The following is a 14314-nucleotide window of genomic DNA, read 5'->3' as shown; positions in this document are numbered from 1 at the left end:
ATCTATGATTCTATGAATAATATTAATAGTTAACTTCCTCTCCTCCCATGACTGCCAAGTTAGGGATTCCATCTAGTGTTGCCTCTAAAGGCTAGAGCCTTCAGCAGCTTAAATATGACTGTGCTTTATGTCTAGCCAGATGTGGAGCTCAGCAGTAGCAGAATCTGCAAGCTTGGTTGGGAGGCTGTGCACAATAGTGGTACAACTCCTGTGCCCTGATTCCATGCCAGAGAAACCTGCTGACAACCAGGCCTCTCTATCCAAGGAGGCACCCGCTAACTCCTGCTTCTATAGCCCTCCCTCCCCAATCCTGGAACATGAATGTCTCAGCAGATAAGGTGTCTGCAAAGGGCTCAGCCATGCTCCTAGGAGACCGATTTCACAGGCGTGGCAGATATCAGCTGTAGCAGGGAGCTAATGTTTTTGGCAGCATCCCCTGAGCAGCAGGCTTCCTCCAGCAATAGAGGCTCCTGTTCTGTGTGCCTTTCAGTCAGTATGCAGGCTCTTGCCTCTCTGCAAGGGCAGTCAGCTTAAATAATCAAGTGTTTTTCTTACTATAAATGTTTACTGGAGATGTTTACTTAAGCAAGTGCTCAAAGCTAGGGGCACTGAAGGGGAAATGTGCTCCTCCCCATCCACAGACAGGAAGCTTTTTGGGCCAGGAGCTGTGGTTTGGTTCTGTTTAGGCAACACCTGGCACAATGAGGTCCTGCTCCGTGACTGGAGCTACAAGAATAATAATGAAAGTTCTCAACAACTCCTTTGAGAGCAATACTATGCAATTCTTCTGGGGTGCACCTGCTTAGGAAGAGACCATCTGTCTAAACAGCAAAAAAACCAAACCAAAACAACAACAAAAAGCCCTGCAGCACCAAGTCTCAGAGCTCAGGTTACTGACTCAGGCTTATGCTTTAGGGCTAAAAATAGCCCGGGGAGCATCTCAGAGCCCAGGCTCCAGCAGACCAAGCCCAAATGCCTACACAGCTATTTTTAGCCCCAGAACACAAGCCTGCATCACTTCAGCTGGGCTCAGATTCGCTGTGGTGGTTTTTTGTTGTTTTGCCATGTAGACGTAACCTGACTGTGCCTCTCCTGCAGTTTCCCACAGGGCTGTTTGTCCTCATTGCTTTAGTAGAACTGGTCCCCATGGAAGTCAATTGAGCTATCTCGCCTCATCCCCCACCCCACACACTAGGGAGTTTGTTTTCCATCCGTTTCTTAGGTGTCCTAGTGTTTTTTTTTAAAAAAAAGAAAGGCACTGAAACTAAGACCAAAAGATTCCCCGCCCGCCCTCCCTTGGGAAGAAAGAGAAAGGAGCTGCTAGTCCATTTTGCAGCTACAAATGTAAGTGACAGTGTAGAATACAACCTTCTTGCATGATATGTTTTATTACAGAGGCATTTACATCCATTGGAGTTAAACCTGGATAATGGTCCAAAGCTGCAGCTCAATTTAAACAGTGCAAGAAAAACAGCTGCTACAGAAAGACTGCAAATGGAGTTTCTCCAAAAAAAGACTCCATTTCTCAAGTCCTTTTTCTGGCCTTCCATCTTTCTTAGCTAAGTCATATTTCAAGCCAGTCAGTGCTTTTGCCCTGCCATTGTAGTCATGTGGGTAGGCATAACAAATGCCTATAGACAAAGAATAAAGCCAGTGGAAAATGTCTTCTTCCAAGACATTGGGTCATGCCGTGGGAAATACAATCTAAAGCACAAGGGAAGAGGTGTAATGGCCTTTGCTGCAAGCCACAACGGAGATGTCAGTTAGGTTCCCAGCTATGTTATCCAACATCAAAGCTACTGTGCAAGGTATGGTAAGACTGCATTTCCCAGCATTCCTTTCAGATACATTTCCCCCTTTCTCACTCTAATACATTAAGCAATGTCTGAAACAAATGGTTACACGGTGCCCCTCGTAGCATTCTCCTCTATGCCTTCCCTGTGGGTGCAGAAGCAAAATACACTGACAGATAACTGGACGAGTGTCAGATGGCACATGGTGTGCCCAGTCTATGATCCCAGGCCACCAGGGTAGAAAGTTGCAGAGTTCTGTAGTCCAAGTCCAATCACTTCTTCCCCAAATGCCTCAGCTGGCTTCTCAGGGCACATAGGACTATTCTGAAGGAGTTTCTTTCAACGGTCTTTACCGTAACCATGTAGTTCGTAGGACACTGAAACCCTCCCATCTTCCAAGGAAGTTGAATGATACGGTCCTCCTGGAATGCTTTACTCTGACGATGCAAAGTCAAAACCTTCTCTCTGCTACTTGCATTTGTGTCAGAGAGGGCAAGTTTTGCAGCCTAGTCCCCTGGATCAGAAATCGTTATCACTCTACCACTGTGGAACAAAGATCCACCCGCACAGAACTGGGAAATCACATCTCACCAGCTGATCCAGGTGAGCAGGAGAAGGGCTTAGGCTGGTCTCCTCCACTACAAGTCCTTCAGGATTTCAGCCCCATTTTTGCCATCATCTGCTCATATAAAGTCCATGCCATCGCTGCCATCAGAGTGCGCCGCAGGGCACGGGGGACGCCGCCACGGAAAAAGCCAACCAGTCCATAGTCCTGCAGGACGAGACAAAACAAACACCAGCTGTCTCACTTCATTTAATTCCTAGACATCTACTGGATGGCATAATCCATGGCTGCACTGAAATACATTCTGTACTAGTCCCTAGTGCCTGAGAAATCCATGCTCACATAGCACTCAGCCAGAGGGACAGCCGCAGGGAAGGGATCTCTAGCATCACTCAACTGCAGTGACTCCTGCTGATGAAGGACCAGAAGTTACTGGACAGCTGCTATACCGTGAGGCACATTACAGAACAGTAAGAAGAGGGAGGGGAACCACAGGGCCTGAAGGGAAAGCCCCACCTCTGCCCGGGGGGGGGGGGAAGGGGGAAAAGGACAAGAAAACGACTTCAGGTCACTTAATATAGTCACCAGCCACGACAAAGGACTCTGCTTAAAGCGCTGCCGCGGCAGCATTTTATTATCACTGCCCCATTTGTGCCCCCCAGTCTGCCAACCGGGGGGGGGGGGGAAGGAGCAGCTGCCCTGGGCTGGTGATTTAAAAGGGTCCAGGGCTCTGGCTGCTTCTGCAGAAGTGGCAGTGACGGCCAGAGCCCCGGGCCCTTTAAATCACCGCTGGAGCCCCGAGCGGCGCGGGCCAGGCAGCGTGGAAGGGCTGGCTGGGGGATGCTGACCCTCCCAGCCCCACCCCTTCTGCCTGAGGCCCAGCCCTTTCGGGGGGGGAGGGGCTGAGGAGGCGCGGAGCCGGCCCCCATACCAGTAAGTTTTCAATTTTACTTTCACCCCTGAGAATTGCCCACAAGTATTTTTAAAGCTCTGCCTAGGATTTACATTCATTGAGCAGAAAGAGAAATTCTGAATGGGAGCAAATAGAGTCTAAGCAGAAGCGTGGCTAAAATCCAGATTTAAACAGACCCAAACTTTAGGGAGGAGGATTGATATGGACTTGAGCAGCAAAATTCAGCTCCAGATCTTTCATTCTGATTTTGCAGGCTCTCACTTGCAACAAAGAAACAGTCTAGCCAAGAGTCATCTGATCAGCAAGGTAACCCAATGTCAGGACAACTGTAACCCAACTTTGATGTTGTGTATCCCCTAGCATTGCATCACAGGGGTTGTGAATCACATCTTGGGCTAGCATCCAATGGACATACAACTCGGGGGCCAAATACAGGTCCATGAGTGCTCCACTGGGGTATCCACTGCATGCATCCCCACCCAGTTCCTTGGAAAACAAATCTGTACATTCACTTCTTGCTAGTATTCAAAGGACAGATAATTGTTTTATAGCCCATTTAGCCTTGAAGCTCATGTTTATAACGCAGCATATTACAAAAATCCTCCTGCCTCAGTCTGGCAATCACAGGAGTACTACAGTGATAAGCCATGGATGTCAGCAGCCCAGGACTGGGTACAATCAGATCCTGCAAGGTTATTTGCTAACACAATTGAAGTGAAATCAGTAAGTACATTTGATTAACAACAGTCTAAGGGTAAAAGTGCTCTATAATGGAGTGAAGAAAGGTGAAGTGAAACCTCTAGGTCATACGATGGCTCAGGATACAAGTTAGATTACATGTGAGGGGTGAATGTAACATGCCCAAATGCGTATGACTGTCGTCCCCTTTTTATTCACTCACTCCCCATACTCAGCTAGAGAGCGTGTTTGCTTTTCCATGGGATTTGTTCTGTGAACATAGGTAAAGGATGGTGGAGCACCAGGAATAACCAGGTGATGGAGAAGTTATCTAGCACGTTAATTTTCATACCGCTCAGAAGGAGCAAGAAACAAGCAACAGTAGCGTGTTGGACGCTGATATGGATATCTGCCCCTTGGGAACTGGACTCAGACCACCAACCAGTCATCAGATGGGAGTAACTTCAGTCACTACTGACCCAGGCTGTATGTGAACCAGTGACCGAGAGGTGAAAAGTTCAATCTCCCATAGCATAACACAGAGGAAGCATTTCAGAAGCTACACTGCGTTCACAGCAGTATACCTAGTAATAACTCATTTGAAGGTCTGCTTTAGAGATGAAGGCGAGAACCTTTTTATCAAATCTGCATCTCTGGTGAAGAGACCAGCACTGAAGTTACATTCACACAATCTTCTCAGCCTCACCTTGAAGATTAAGGCAATGGCCTGCCCCGTCCAGCGGTACTTTTCAGGTGTCAGCTGCATGTGGGTTTTGATTACATCAGCAGGCTGTGTCACCAATGAAGCCAGGATTCCAGCAAAGATTCCACAGCTGAAGTTCACTAAGGGGGTGAGTGCTGGATCAAACTGGTCTGGAATGGAGCAAGACACAGCTTAGTCAGACATAATACAGTACAATTCTGTTCTGTAGATAGTGACTTTCTTAGAAGCTGTATCCCAAACTAAATAGTTACCAAATTATAAAGTAGATAACTGAGGAAGAGACTTTTCAAAGGAGATTAGCAAATAGAGACACCAATGCTAATTTTGGCTAAACAAATCACTTCCATTGGGACTGAATTTGACAGACACACAGAGCTAAAGAAAGGCTGTTTTAGAGGGCAGAAGTTGCAGAGGAGAAGGCTCTCACACCAAAATCAGGCAAGTCTCAATTTAGCAGAGATTGCAGGAGTGTTGGGGAACTATACAATGTGCACAGCTCTGCCAACTCCTCATCCCTAACTCACAGTACCCCTTGCTTGGTAACTGCATCCCAGAAGTATCTGTCTCATACTTTGCTTGTAGGCAAACAGATCACTGTGAAGCATGATGCATTCTATGTGCAATCTAGACCAGAGTTCCCTGAGCACCAACGTGAGGCCCAGGTCATTTTCATTTAAGACTCCTCCAGAACGTGAGCATCCAGTTCTCTACAGGTGGAACACTAATGCCCCACCTTAGCCCTACAAGGGATCAATTTAATCAGAAAAAGGCCAAAGTAAAGCATGTGGACAGAAAGGAAAGAACCACATTATGTGTTATTACATCCACATTCAGCATTACCCTGAGGTATAACTTTTTTGGTCTGGGTGTAGAACATCAAATAGATGCCGGAAAAGGGTGCATCACGCAGGAGCGTTGCAGTCAGCCCACAGAACAAGCCCCGGGCCCCTTCTGTCCGATAGATATTCCTCAAGGCTCCATACACACTCTCATAGCCATACTTCCCACTCTGCAGAGGACACACAAAAACAGTTACCTACACGTCAGATATAAGGTCCCTTGTGCTGGGACATCATTACCGAGCAAGCCTTGAAGTGAAATCACCTCTCTACACACAAAGGGGTGTACGCTTACCTCCGACTCCTAAATGCTTCAAACCCACAAGGGCAACCAGCCAGATTTCTCCTTTCCCATGGCCAATCATATATTGTACTTACAGTATATTTTTAAGTATATACACAAGACGAGATGACATAAGAACTATTCCAGTGACATTACAGCAGAGCCAGAGAGCAGCTGTCTTGATACATTATAAGCAACAGAGCTTCCCACACGCTTTAGCACTGATATTTTAATCAGCTACTTTTTCTATAGCAATTTACTTCTCCCACTCCATCCATTTCCACTGGCTGGAAGATTTAACCCCAGTCTCCTCACAGAGCTAAGCATGGTGCCTCCCCAGCAACCCCACCAATGATGCAAGAGATGAGGAAGGGAATTTGAACTTTATCTCCTGCATGGCAGATCTGTGAAATGGGACTAACACATATAAAATAAATATACACCATACAATTACTAGATATTACAGACCAGCCTTGCAAGAGTGTTAACAGCCAAGATACAGCCACTCTCCCCCACTCCTGCCATGATGATTATGATAAAAAATATTATTTCTTGCTGAGCAAGTAAAATATAAAAAAGTTACTTGCCCCAGGTGTGTGAGCGTGGAGAATTTTTCAGTCCATCTAGGTTTCAAACCATACCCAACATTGCAGAATTTAAGCACCTTACTCAGTATAGAAGCAGCAAATAGGATCTCAGTTTCTCAGTCCCTGATACTCAAGACAGATGAATTTTTTGTGCTATAGGAGAGGGTATGAAACCACAACACAACACATCAGAAAGTTCTAGAAGTATGAAAATTGTGACACTCACCTCATATCGTGTCTTCACCACGGTTATGGGCAACATGCAAACCCCTGCTACTGTACGGGAGCTAACACCCAGAAAGACAGACTCTAGGGCTGTGGGGGACCGGTCTGAGAGAAAGTACTGCTTCATCTTGTACAAGGTGCTGAAGTAAATCCCGACCCCAGGGATGCATCTTGCGAAGGACTGCAGAAGAGTGAAAAATGGAGAGAAAATAGAAGGGAGCGAGAACAGACTACAGAACACTAATACAAGGGATCGTTCAACTGGCTGGGAAGCTTCAGGCCCCGGGGAGGGTCACTGAAAAGAAAGAGCTGGTACTCTGAAGAAAGGAGAAGAGGTGTAGGGCAAAATCATGACTCCACTGAAGTCAGAGTTTTGCGATTGACTTCAATGGGGCCAAGATTTCACCCAAAGCCTCCATCCCCAACTACATGCACATTCAGGAACTGAAACAGGCTTAGGCCAATGCATCAGCCATTACAGATATATAGGCCAAGATTTGTATAGATACTTATTAGACATGTCTTCCCCTCAGCATTGCATGGCCTAAGTAACATAGACAGATGCCTCCCAGTTTCAAAAGTGACTTGGGCACTTAGGAACCTTAGACCCACTGCCCTTCAGTGAGAGAGACTTAGGCTCTTAAGTGCCTAAGTCACTTTTGAAAATAGGACAGACATCTAAGTCGTTTCAGCCTTGCAACACTGAGCGGAGCAACATTTAAATACCTTTAAAATTCTAAACCATACTTACTAACACAAGCTAGGTAAGAAAAAGTCAGGGTTAAAATAATCACTTACTGGTGAGACCCCTTTCCAAAGCCCTAGGAGGCTTTCAGTGCGAACAACCCTAATGAACAAAGCTACCATCCCAACATGACCTGACCTAGAAGGAAAACAAGAAAAGAATTAAATGATATACTGCAGCTGTTACCCCATGGGACCAACCCTACAGCCCTGCTCTAGTCCTCCCTCACCCACCCAGAGCGCTCCAGAGATACACCTGTGTGCTAGCTATAGCACCTTTAGAAGTTCTCTCTCTATTCAGCCTGTTCTTCCTTGTTCATTCAATGCTGCCTCCATCCATGATTTACAATGCCACAATCACTCCCACTGGGATTATCTATGGATTTTGACAGCATACTTAGCATCACCACTATGGAAGCAACTATGATATCACAATCTACTATTAGTGACATCATAGTTCATCAGCACCGGAGCGACTGTAGATTAACAATAGATAGGGTCATGGATGAATATATCAGGCAAGAGGAAGAGTGTGGTTAGATATTGACATACCAGCTCCCCATGGGGTAAAGGTATGTAGCAGTCATATGGGATTTTCCAGAGCATGCTGGGCATTAGTGAAACCACATGGGCCTACCTAGGACAGCTGCTTCAAGAATGTATGCAGTGCTCTCAGCTATATACCTCCCAATGCTATGGCTGAATATCATTAGAGTAGCGCTCATGAGAATAAGGTCTCACTACCATCTTTCACTTTGTAGGCTCCTTCAAAGTACCTCCCCTCCCACACACATACCCCAATTTCCATAAAGCTCTTCTTTCTACTCTGCCTGCCCAGCTGTTAGCAACACTAACTGAGATCCTGCCCTCAACTCCAGGGCCTGGCCAGCAAGAAAATGAGACACCCCACTTCCCCTCGCCACGCCACCCCGGACAGCAGAAGCTTCAAGCACTTACCCATTGATTGAAGGCTGCAGGGTCTGCAGCCGGGTTTTAAGAAGATCTAGGGGCTGGAAGAGAAGGGTGGAGCAGGTCCCACTGATGGAACCGCACACAAAGGCCTTTAGCACTGGATGCATCTGAAAGAGAAGTCCTGGCTTTAAAAAAAGACTTAACTGGAAACAGCGCAGGAGGAGACGAGTATTCACTAGTTCTGTAGGGGATTTCTGAAGACAGGGGGAAGCATTTGGGGGATGAACACTGAGCGATAGCAATTCAGTGTGCAGGAATAGTTGCCTAAAACCTTCTGAAGTGTATACACAAACACTGCGTGAAAGGTGTTACAAGTGCTTTTTAATTTATCTTCATGGATTTCCTCTTCACTATTGTGTACAGTGCAGTACAAGGACCTCAACAGAACAGAATAAAAGCAGGTATTGGCATAAGAACATAAGAGTGGCCATCCAGCCCAGTGTCCTGTCCTCTGACAGTGGCCAATGCCAGGTGCCCCAAAGGGAATGAATTGGTAATCACAAAGTGATCCATTCCCTGTCGCCCATTCCCAACTTCTGGCAAACAGAGGCTATGGACACCATCCCTGCCCATCCTGGCTAATAGCCATTGATGGACCTATCCTCCATGAGTTTATCTAGTTGGGATTTTTTTAACCTTGTTATAGTCTTGGCCTTCACAACATCCTCTGGCAAGGAGTTCCACAGACTGACTGTGCATTGTATGAAATAATACTTCCTTTTGTTTGTTTTTAAACCTGCTGCCTATTAATTTCATTTGGTGACCCCCTAGTTCTTCTGTTATGAGAAGGAGTAAATAACACTTCCTTATTTACTTTCTTCACACCTGTCATGATTTATAGACCTCAATCATAGCATCTACACAGGTGAAAGGGACAGCTGCAATGCAAAATATAGAATACACAGCAGGCTAGAGAAATCCAAAAATAATTCTTGCTCTACCAAGCAGATGCTAAAAAGTGAAGAGTTACTTGGAGGGTGTTGGGATGTGCTCAAAGAAAAGTATAATGTCTTCTCAGCAGAAGATGGAGAGACTGCAGAAATGCAGAGTTAATTAATTTTCCTCTCTTTCTCCTCACCCCACTCCTTCAGCTCCAAATCTTGCTCCTGAGGTAGGTTCTTTCCTGATCCAGAGAGGACTTAAGCATAAGCCACAAAGCAAGCCACAGGCTTACTTTAAATAAAACCACCTCACATGATTCCCAAGAGACAAAGAGCCCCTGTGCCCTCCGCACAGAGCCACGTCAGAAAACACATCCTACTAACATAACACTGCCCGGACACACCAGAGAATCTCATGACTAGCGATCATGTTTTCAGCTTCTCTTGATGTGTATTTAGCTGTAATAATAAGTCTTTTATATCCAAGTGGCTTCTAATATTTAGTTTAGAGCATCTTTCTCTCACTAATGGATATCACCAGACTTCCACGTGAGGCTCCCCAAGCATTATCATCATTATTGTATTAAACGAAGTACAGGCCATAAACAATAAGCTTTCCCCCATTCTGTCTTGGCAGTGGCCTCGCCGAGGCATTATGGTAACTACGAGCTCTTTTGTGGGGAAAGGAAAAAAAACTCAAAAGGCTACACACTGTGCACGTGAGGTGCCTTAAGGACCTGGTTTTCCTGTACACCCTGTCTGGCCCAGCACAAGGCACCGGGAGAGAGCAGAGGGATTCTCCCCTCCAAATACTGACCCACCCACTCCACTCAGCCAGGACAGGAACACGCCCGGCTGGGCCTGACAGAAGACCACAGCAGGGGACTGGGGTCCCCCATCCGCGTCCCGGCCCAGCCTAGCCCTGCTTAGCTTGGGACAGGGGCTAGGATCGCAGGCCTGGGGCACCGGTAATTTCAGAGGCTCTGCCCGCAGCCACACCAATCACTCTCCTCATTGCCACTTGCGAGCCCGCCCGGATATTTACGGCAGCGGCCGGCAAAGGCAGTGATGTCAGAGGCACCCCTCCGAAGCCAGCCAATCACGGTAGGAGAGCTCCAGCCAATCAGGAGAAGGGAGGGACCCAGAGTTCTGTTAACTCTTTCCCTCCCGCTCTGAGCGGGAGAGGCGGCCGCTGCTACATGCCAGGCTCGCTCCGGGCCGGGCTGCGTTCTGCCCTGCGGCTCAGAGCAGCCTGTAGCGCCCCGCACCCTCCCCCCATACACACTGCGACAATCCTTAAACCTCCCGCACCCTCCTCTGCCCCTGCAATCCCACAATGCACTGCACTGGTACCATTCACCACCCCCGCACCCGTCTGTGTGTGCTGCGTTACCCTCCAGCCTGTCCCATGCAGCCTCCCCTGATCTCACTGTCCTGTGCATCATGCAGTACCACACAATCCTCCCCATACACTGACACTCGACTACTGCATTCCCATGCATGCTATACCTTGCAATCCCCAAGACATTGTCAGTATGCTTCAAAGCCTCCCCATGTGCCATGCAGCCTCTACAAGACATTTCATTGGACTTACCCCCATTATATACCATATAGTCCCCGTGGTATTGTAACTCATTGCTATACAACCTCTACTGCTCTGCACTGCCGCTCTCTGTATGCCATGCAGTTCTCCTACTGCATCCCAGTACCAGGCACACCAACTGCACTCCACCATGTGACACACAAGTTCTCTGGCTCCAGTCATGGTGCAGCCTTGCACATATCACAATGCATATTGCATACCCTCTACACACACTACAACACTCAGCACTGCTCCCCACTGTAAGCCATGCAACCTGTAATACCGAACTGCAGCCCTAATGTCCAAGAACCCCATGTGATCTCTTCTGAACTGAAAAGACTGGATTTCTCTACATGAACTCGCCTAGTTTCCAGTAAGAAAAATCCTGCAATACCCAACACAAGCATGCAAAGCTGACTCTTAAAGGGACAAATATACACTGGGTTTTTTCAGGATGACAGGACATCACTGTCGTTCCTTCCCTTCTCCAGATTTTCAATTCCAGGGATTGTGGCATTCAAACAAAACCACACCCATCACCCTTTTCCATTTCCTTACCATTAGTGTTTCCATCTTCTCTCCTACATCTTGAGACTGGAGCAACGGAGGCCTGATTTTCTGGATCATTTAAGAAGCTGGACACAGAAATGAGGGGATGATGCTTTATAAGTAGTTAAATAGATGTTTCCCCCACCCTCTCCTTCCTGGAGATAGGAAAGAACTGGGTCTGAACAGAGGCCTGCAAGCAAACAAAGGTTGTGAGCGTTTAAGTGATCATAATTTCTGGTAAATCCTCTTCACATCTGGGAGGAGGCCACTTAATTCCAAACTCAATTCAAATTTGGTGATTTTTTTTTTAAAGAAAAAAGGCACATCTGCAATTCAAGAGCAACACAGGAAAACAAAGCACTTCGGATTTCCCAGAAAAATAGAAACTACCCTGAAAAAATGGGAACTATTTTACTCTCTTTGTTAATATTTAAATGTACACACCCGCGCACAAAGTTCCTTGATTTCTCTGCCTTTTCTGCTCTTGCAGTTTCTTTCCCATCTGGTTATTTCCTCCCTCATTAAGCAGTTTCACCCCCATGAGGTGCCTGCATTTTTAAGTCTTTGTATTGAAATTCTTGTAAATACTTCTTGTTTTAGAATACTTCCCAGAGAGGGGTACCCAAACGCTTATCTCCTCAAGTGCTCCTTCTCAATCTTTACCTGGCCTTCCCGAGGTCAGATTTTACAACAAAACAAATGACTATAGTCACCTTTAAACTCCAGGAATCCTCGTGTGTGTGATATTACATATGCATTTCCACAACACCTAACACGGCCGTGGCTGGGCTTTCGTTAGTAGTCCGCATACAGGCTGCTAGCCTTCAGCCAGTTTGCACTCTGCTTTCGGGAAAACGCCAGATTGCTAGTCTTTTTCCCCAGTGTGCTTCCAGGTTGCTCACTTTGCTCTTCCTTGTGTTGGTGGGTGCATACAGGAGAGTGTCGTTATAACAGCTCTGTCATGTCAGCCTCCTCTGAATCAACGTAAGATCCCTAAACCGGAGCTGCGTATTGGCAGCCAGTCAGCTTCCGGCGTGATATAGCCAGCTTCACGCTCCATGCCGGAGTCACTCCTGCAACAGCACTCGGACGACACCAGCCGGCTAACGCTGGGTACTGCAGTAAGTATGACCAAAAATTCAATTTAACAAAATAAAAGAAAATGTTTTAATTTTGTTTCAAAAATTTGCCATAACACTAAAACAAATTAATTGAACATTACATTTTCCTGAAAAAAAATAGTTTTTAAGACAACCCCAGTTTTTGCTGGGATAAATTTTCAGTTGAAAAATTTCTAAGCAACAGCTTCTGCAAACTCTGTGCAGAACCTAATAAGGAAAAGGGGGTTGAGGCACTGTAGAAATGTGAGCATTTTACATTAGCTACAAAAGGAAACTTCAGTCACATCTTTAACATAGCGACAAAGAGTCCTGTGGCACCTTATAGACTAACAGACGTATTGGAGCATAAGCTTTCGTGGGTGAATACCCACTTCATCAGATGCATGGGACTAACACGGCTACCCCTCTGATCTTTAACATAAGAAATCAGAATGATGGAACAAAATCAGGAATATCAGGGATAATGTCTTTTGGATAGTTTTGTTAGTGTCCAGAGTTGTGTGTGGAAAAACAAATCTATGTTAAACTTGCTCAAACCTCCTGATTCAAGGCATAAATCAACCTCCTACCACTGAGCGTTAGAAAGAAATTTCCCCTTTACACAAGTTGTTCCAAGGCAGTAGGAAGACAAGCAGGCTAAACTGTAGATTTATTTGGGTTTTATATAGTGAAGTTTTAATTGGTTTTTAAGAAGAAGTCTGTACTTCTACAAATACAACAAAGAGGAGATGCCCTTTAGAAGGCTGGTAAAGAAACAAATGATGTCACAATAAGTTCTTGAAAGGTGTTTGATTTTATTTATAAGTGAAGGAAAATATACAAATCTCAAAGAGCTGATTTTCTTTGATCTTGTAACAAAGTGCTTGATAAGAAGTAATACAGACAATAAAATCAAAACATGATAGAAAATAGTTTCTGAAAGTACTATAATAAAGCTAACTAGTTAAAAGGAACATCCTAAAGAGACTATATATATAATTTGTAGAATGTGACTTAACTGCTATTGAATTGAAAATGAGGTGGGTTTTTTGTTTGTTTGGGTTTTTTTGATCAGTCAATTCAGGAGCATGGTATATAGCTTTTCTAGGTTGAAAGAGTCCCCCACAGAGATCAGAGTTAATAATCAGGTCACCCAATTGTTGGGTGCAGCCTCGGGGCTGAGCACAGGGTCTGAGTGAGGATGCAAGAGAAGAGAAATGATGCCAGTTCCTGCCAGTTATGGCTTTCCAGAGTAAGTGACTTGTCACCCCAACCCAGATCCTCTCCCCTTGAGGCTTGGGCTACAAACAATTTTTGTACCAATTTAACAATTTCAGTTTATATACACACACACACACAAAGTCACATCTCTAATCAAAAATAGTTAAATTTGTACAAAACCTGTTTAGCCTAGGCCTGATATGCTGCTTAGGTCTTATGTGGCCTTCTGCAAAGGGTGATTTTCACCCTTCAGAGTCTTCCAGTGGAGACAGGGTCTGGATTCCTAATGTAAAAAACAAGCTGAATAATAACCTATAGAAATTTTTCAGGTTGCATTTATACTTCTTAAACAAGCTAAGTGCAGAAGACCAAACAGGTTTCTTTTGCAGGCCACCTCTGAAGTACTATTTACCCAGATAGCCTGCACATTCATATCAATAAATAAATCCCTAATATGCCACTCCATGCCATATCTGCAAAGACTTCCTTCATTGTTTTAATCATTAGAGAGTCTTCTGCTGGGTAATGCAAAACAAAATCTTGTCATCTCCTTGTCCATCTCCAGTAAAACAGCTCATCAGAGATTTCTTTCTGACTCCTACTAAGTGTTAACTGGTAAAATTAAACTTAAGAACAATGTTTTAGACGAGGAAATAAT

General features: G+C 45.4%; 1 protein-coding gene across 4 annotated transcripts; it reads right to left on the bottom strand.

Moving 5' to 3' along the window:
- Window positions 1-2092: 2092 nt before the first annotated feature.
- LOC123365410 (mitochondrial glycine transporter-like) lies at window positions 2093-12323 on the bottom strand. 4 transcript variants are annotated; one of them, XM_045008231.1, is made up of 8 exons: window positions 12049-12323; window positions 11345-11525; window positions 8309-8430; window positions 7406-7490; window positions 6609-6788; window positions 5514-5682; window positions 4656-4822; window positions 2093-2565 (listed from the first exon to the last, which is right to left on the bottom strand). In XM_045008231.1, the coding sequence occupies exons 2-8, from the start codon at window positions 11411-11413 to the stop codon at window positions 2443-2445; spliced, it is 915 nt and encodes a 304-aa protein (XP_044864166.1). In that variant the 5' UTR covers window positions 11414-11525; window positions 12049-12323; the 3' UTR covers window positions 2093-2442. The 4 variants fall into 4 exon arrangements, with proteins under 4 accessions (XP_044864166.1, XP_044864165.1, XP_044864167.1 ...); XM_045008230.1 differs by having other exon boundaries at window positions 11345-11421; XM_045008232.1 differs by lacking the exons at window positions 11345-11525; window positions 12049-12323 and adding an exon at window positions 10022-10216.
- Window positions 12324-14314: the final 1991 nt, after the last annotated feature.

Source organism: Mauremys mutica, chromosome 2 (genome assembly GCF_020497125.1).
Source record: "Mauremys mutica isolate MM-2020 ecotype Southern chromosome 2, ASM2049712v1, whole genome shotgun sequence".
Lineage (NCBI taxonomy): Eukaryota > Metazoa > Chordata > Testudines > Geoemydidae > Mauremys > Mauremys mutica.
This window is presented reverse-complemented; position numbering and strand designations above follow the sequence as displayed.